Raw genomic sequence first — 6,022 nt, 5'->3', positions numbered from 1 at the left:
AACTCGTCTCCAGAACCAACAGTGACTCTCCCAAAGAGAACCTCAAGTACCCTCAAGGGACAATCAGAGCTCACTAGGAAATCAAATCCTGTCAGCAGTCCATAACTGCTCTGTCTCTCACGCAGACTCCGGTGAAACCAGAACCCAGGCCCAAACCAGTCATCAGTGCTTTCTCTGTGTTGTGCTTAATAAACTCTGTTTACCCTTTACTCCTGTTTCCGCCTCAGTGGTGTTCTGCATAATTGGGGTCCTCCTTGAGAACCAATCATGACACAGACAATTTTAAAGCTAAATGGATCAGAACCAGTTTGTGATTCTGTTGAACCCAGTTCTCCTTTTGGATCAGAACCGGTTCTGCTAAAGCTTAAAGCTGAATATCAGGAACTTCCTCCAGGCAGCAGAAATAGAAGCTTAGCATTTCCATTACAAAATGTATTATTTCTCTATAACACTTTAAAATATTGACATAAAACATTTTAACTGGCAGAATAACTTGATAACTAGTTATTATTTTAGTACTTCTAGTCAAAAGATCTAAATTTTAGCAACACTCTTAATAAATATCATTGTTAATGTTGAGTAGAAATGCTTTTAAGTATTTTATTAAATCAATAATTATTCAATAGGCTGATCATAAGTAAAAATGTTTTTAATCTAAACTTGGATTAAAATTTTCTAGGAAAAAAATCTGATCTTTACAGATTTAAAGTAGAGAAACAGAAATTCATAGTCTCTGTTTTTACCTTTCTCCAGAGGGATGCCCTTCAGAGCTTTACGACCGAGGTTCATGTTGAATCTGCAGACCTGTTGATCATTCACAGCTTGTTCATAAAATCCTTCCGGGTAGCTGATATGATCAATGAAAGGAGGCTGAGGTTCTTCTCCTTTCTCCTTCTTAAAGTCAGCGAACCACTTCTCTTCTCCATCCAGAGAGAGCATGAACTCTCCATCAGAGTCTGAACAGCCAAGGATATAGAGCTCCTCATGGAGAACTGGAAGAGAGAAGAACTGGTATGGAACCACTGAGGTCCACTGGGTCACACTGAACCAGAACCAGAACCAGTAGAACTCACCATCAGCAGAGACCCAGAGGACGGAGCAGAGGAAGAGGAGCAGCTTCATCATCATCATCCTCTCTCTGTTAAACTCTCAGATCAACTGAGAGGAAAGTTATTCAGCTACCGAAACCCAGCAGACCCAATAACCAATCAGTTAGCAGGNATTAAAATAGTTTTGTTAGTTTAATCTTAAAGAAAACATTATTATCTGGGGAATCTAGGATAATATAACAGTTTCTGCTGTGTTGTTTTTTCCCCATAGTTTTGTTGGGATTGTTCTCACTGTTAGTTGGACTAATACTGAAGTCACCAGACTAAAAGCTTTAAGAACCAATCAGGAGAGATACTAGTTACACAGAGTTTTCATTGGTTGTATAAAAACCAGGATAAAGAAGAGTAAATTAAATTATATGTCTGGCATTTATTATACAAGGCAAATACAGATTAATTAGAGCTTCAAGGTAGATAGAGACATCATTAATGAAATCATCAATGTTATCACTGTAATGGCTGACACTGATGATGTAATATGATATCCAACATGGAAAAATTTAACATAATGTCCTTGATTTACCAAAGGAGTTTAAAGGGTAACTTTTTTTTTTTACATTCAGCCCTTGATTTTACATTATTAAATTCATGTTCTACTCACCCATAGGAAGGACCCATAGGATACTTGCCCATAGGAAGACGTTACTGGATATAACCTAACGGAATATCTTCAGAACGGCTCCAGATGACACTAAACTCAGATGGGAGAGTAGAACATGATGGAATAACGGAAAATCAAGGACCAATGGAAAAACACGGCGTTCCCCTTTAACTGACTCCATGAACTCAGATGAACTCTGATGCCTGCAGGTCTGTGGAGTTTTCTTTGTTTGTTTTTTTTATCTTATGGGTCTATTTGGCCCAGAATGAGAAAAGGCACATCCACAGTTGAGTGATTCTGATCTACTGTCTGGGTGAAAATATATGATACATTTATAAAAGGCAGGTTATTTCTAGCTGATTAAAGATAAAACACATCAGCTGTATCCACCACATTCAATTCAATTCAGTTTATTTATATAGCGCCAAATTCACATCATGTCATCTCAAGGCACTTTACAGTTCAACCAGATCATCCAGTCAGATTGATACAAAGTTTTCTGTCTAAGGAAAACCAGCTGATTGCATCGACTCATTGACATTAAGACTCTAACAACAAACTGACATGAATTGTCCAGATCAGGCTCCTGTGCTTTATAACATTTAAATTCTCAGTCCCTGACAGAATGCCTTCTGTATCATAAATGTGCAGCAGAGAACTACAGGAACCAAACATCTCTGGAGAAAAACTGTGATGCTTAAAGGTCTATGAATTGAGATGAATGAAAAAAAATGACAATAAATGACCGGCCATGTGGATGGTCATAGTGATGGAGGAGCCTATCCCAGATGAGACATCAGGATAAAAGAGAAACTGGAGAAACAATAAGGGCTCAGGGAAGAACTAGAATTACGTTTAATTTATTGATCTTGGAAACAATCAAAAGAATAAGTTTTTCTTTGGTAAAATAAATGTTTTTAAAGTCATGAGTCATTTTTTGTAAGTCTCCACCCTCTGTTCTTCAGGTGCATAAATCCCCAAAACTCTTGCTTATTGATTCCAGAATGACATATAGAGTAACTGTTATATATTTACAGTATGAGGCTCTGTTAACATTATCTGGTTTGGTCAGAACATAAAACCAAAGATTAAGTTTCAGATAAAAACAGAGCTTTATTATTGATCAAATTAAGAAACATTGAAGGAATGAAAAAAACAAAAAGCTCCTTTTAGAAAGAAGATTTATTGAGAGGTTCTGCTTCCTGTCAGAGGGACCTGATGGAGACGACAGGTGATTCATTAAAGTTCTGAAGGTTTCAGTTGGAGCCACACAGAAACAGATTAACTGATATAAACATTGATAGTTTTATTAGAGAGGCTCTGATTTAATGATTAACAGCTGGTTTATTGATGACGTCATCAGCTGCAGCCAATCAGCTGCACTCGTTCCCTTTGATCAGGAAGAAGGTTCCCACGGCGACGCCGATGAGTCCGATGGTCAGACCGACTCCACAGAACACAGCAGGTCCCACACTGGGCTGAGGACTGTGGACGTCCACATCTGGAGACAGAGACAGAGACATGAAGGTCCAATCCCAAACCGCCCCCTAAGCACTCTTCACTATCAGTCTCACTCTCAGCTGTAGGCAGATTGATTAAGGGTGGAGGGTAGAGAGAGAATGGGACGGCTTCTTCCCTACAACTGAAAGGGAAAGCAGTTGTTTCTATGGCAACACAGTGATGCCCCATATGCGTGGCTGTAGCTGTGGGATGCAGGCTAACATCAAAGATTTAACCCTTTCTCTGAATTAAATCTATCCAGTCAAATAAAACACTTCAAAGAGGACCTTCCATTTAGCAGTTAATGACGTCTTCTTTATTTTTCCTAACTTGTGATTTTCTGTCAGTGATGATGAAGCAACAAACCTTCAGTTCACAGTTTACTGCTGTCTGTTTACTGCTGAATCCCAGTGATCCTGCACTGATGAAGACTCTCAGTTTAAGGGCTGAACGGTCCAGTGGCCCCGCCCACTATATGGTTGGGACGGCCCTTAATGTGGGGACCCTCCATAGGAACGAAAGGTTAGTGTTTAGGGGCTGGTTTGGGACTCAAGTCTGATGTCAATCATCTGAGACCAGGTTCTGGTTCCTCTGAGAAGGTTCCTTACCAAACATCTTAGTCACTGGTTCCTGTAGAGCAGGATGCTCCACTGAGCAGCTGTAGACGTCTCCCAGCTGAGGGATGAAGACCAGTCTGGAGATCTGGGTGAAGGTGCTGTCCTTACTGGGATAGGGAACGTTGATGCTGGTTCCATCAGTCACCTTCTGACCGTTCTTGGTCCAGGAGACTTTAACAGGAGCAGGATAGAACCCAGAGACAACACAGGTCAGGATGTTCTTCTCTCCCAGCTCTATTCTGTCTCTGGAGTAGACCATCACAGTAGATGGACGATCTGAGGAGAGAGGTTAGAACATCACCAGAACAGGAACATTCTGGGTTCCTCTGAAGCTCTGCTGCAATCATAAGAACATAAAGCAGGTTTATTCTGAGGATTCAGAACATCAGCAGCTAAAAGATGACCTCAGAGACCCCTGATGACCTCTGGTTGAAGAAGACCTCTAGAACATATAAACCTCCATCCCCACAGAAAGAGACTGATGTCCTCAGTAATCCTCACTGTTCTGCTAAAGTCATCCATGAAGCTGCTCCTGTGAGGTGATGGTGGTTCATAGAAAGATAAACATAAACCTTAACAACCATACATTAAATCCATGATCAGTGAGAGAAGATCCAGGAGAAAGCTTAGGGTCACCATCTTCTAAACATCTCACCTTACCTTCTATCTATATGTAACATTACTTTAACTTATTGTGTGCTTCTTATTCTTTAATCTTTATAAATGTTCTATCAACAACATGTAAATATAAACTGTTGTCTATTATTATATTATTTCTACTGCAAACTCCTTAAATAAAAAAAAATGTTTCTTTTCTCTAATTTCATCCTTTATTTTCTTGGTCAGCGTTAGGAAAATCACATATAAATGAAATTAGGCAGCTGAAAAAAATGATAAACAATATCAACATCAAACAGAGTCTATTTGTAAAGTCAGTCTGTGAGATGAACAGATTTTAAAGCTAAATGGATCAGAACCGGTTCTGCTTAAGTTTAAAGCTGAATATCAGGAAGTTCCTTCATGCAGCACAAATAGGAGCTTTAACATTTCCATTAGAAAATGTTTTATTTCTGTTAAACATTTTGACTTTTAAACATCCTAACTTAAATATATATAGAGTTTTTAATGTTTAGGAAGATTTAAACATGTTTATCAGTTATTAAATATATTTTAAGCTTCGAGTTAATCCATTTTTTTAACCAAACTTAGTTCCTAATTCAGAGAAATAAAGTCTATTTTTTTTTTTTTAGAGATTTAAAGCAGAGAGAAACAGGAAGTCAGAGTTTCTGTGTTTACCTAGTTTCAGAGGAAAGTCCTTCATCGCTTTACGGGTAGCGTTCAGGTTGAATTTGCAGACATTTAGATCATTCACAGCTGTTTCATAAGTTCCTTCCTGGTAGCTCATATGATCAATGAAAGGAGGCTGAGGTTCTTCTCCTTTCTCCTTCTTAAAGTCAGCGACCCACATCTCTTCTCCATCCAGAGTGTACATCTCCTCTCCATCAGAGTCTGAACATCCTCTGATAACGAGGTCCTCATGGAGAACTGGAAGAGAGGAACTGGTGAGGAACCACTGAGGTCCACTGGGTCACACTGAACCAGAACCAGAACCAGTAGAACTCACCATCAGCAGAGACCCAGAGGACGGAGCAGAGGAAGAGGAGCAGCTTCATCATCTTCTCTCTGTTAAACTCTGAGATCAACTGAGAGGAAAGTTCAGCTGCTGCTGGAAGCAGAAGCAGGCAGCAGCCAATCAGAGGCTGTGACGTCACCGGTATCCAGGCAGACAGCGGCTGAAGCTGGACTGAAGTTTGAGATCAGGAGATGATCAGTTTGAAGGTCAACCATCAGATCTGATTGATTAGATCGATTCTATTAGCTGGATTAAATTATATTGATCATGAAAGGTTAATTTAATCTGATTAATATAAATGTTAAACTGTTCTCCCTTTGCAAAGATGAAATAAAGTGCCAACTGAGTGAAATCCATCAATCTCCATTTATGTAACTGCAGTGAATAATTGAGCACTTTTATCACACTATAAGGATTATTAATCTTTATTATCTGACTTCCTTACGATCTGGTTCTGTTTCTCCAACTCTGCAATAAGGAGGCAGAACCTTTAATTTCTGGGTATCAGGTCGGTACCATTCAATTTGCTCCTAGAATGTTTTTATGCAGTTAACATCTCACA

The 6,022-nt window shown here is 39.2% G+C and overlaps 2 protein-coding genes across 2 annotated transcripts in view; both read right to left on the bottom strand.

The window, feature by feature from the left end:
- Positions 1–1,131, bottom strand: part of LOC107104506 (HLA class II histocompatibility antigen, DP alpha 1 chain-like) — a 4,010-nt gene extending 2,879 nt beyond the window's left edge. Inside the window, exons 1-3 of the mRNA XM_015404512.1 lie at positions 1,074–1,131; positions 744–992; positions 358–376 (exon numbers count right to left, since the gene is read on the bottom strand). Of these exons, the coding sequence (XP_015259998.1) occupies positions 358–376; positions 744–992; positions 1,074–1,131 (326 nt within the window). The remainder of the gene's footprint in view (positions 1–357; positions 377–743; positions 993–1,073) is intronic.
- A 1,726-nt stretch (positions 1,132–2,857) lies between these two features.
- Positions 2,858–5,503, bottom strand: LOC107104508 (mamu class II histocompatibility antigen, DR alpha chain-like). Its single transcript, XM_015404514.1, has 4 exons — positions 5,452–5,503; positions 5,124–5,372; positions 3,819–4,103; positions 2,858–3,211 (listed from the first exon to the last, which is right to left on the bottom strand). The coding sequence occupies exons 1-4, from the start codon at positions 5,501–5,503 to the stop codon at positions 3,084–3,086; spliced, it is 714 nt and encodes a 237-aa protein (XP_015260000.1). The 3' UTR covers positions 2,858–3,083.
- Positions 5,504–6,022: the final 519 nt, after the last annotated feature.

The sequence above is a fragment of the Cyprinodon variegatus genome, unplaced genomic scaffold, assembly GCF_000732505.1.
Source record: "Cyprinodon variegatus isolate N-32 unplaced genomic scaffold, C_variegatus-1.0 Scaffold1770, whole genome shotgun sequence".
Lineage (NCBI taxonomy): Eukaryota > Metazoa > Chordata > Actinopteri > Cyprinodontiformes > Cyprinodontidae > Cyprinodon > Cyprinodon variegatus.
This window is presented reverse-complemented; position numbering and strand designations above follow the sequence as displayed.

Coding starts and splice junctions, on each gene's coding strand:
- LOC107104508 (XM_015404514.1), bottom strand. CDS start 5,503: ATGATGAAGCTGCTCCTCTTCCTCTGCTCCGTCCTCTGGGTCTCTGCT. Junction 5,373..5,451: donor CCTCTGGGTCTCTGCTGATG/GTGAGTTCTACT, acceptor CCTCTCTTCCAG/TTCTCCATGAGGACCTCGTT. Junction 4,104..5,123: donor GGACTTTCCTCTGAAACTAG/GTAAACACAGAA, acceptor CTCTCTCCTCAG/ATCGTCCATCTACTGTGATG.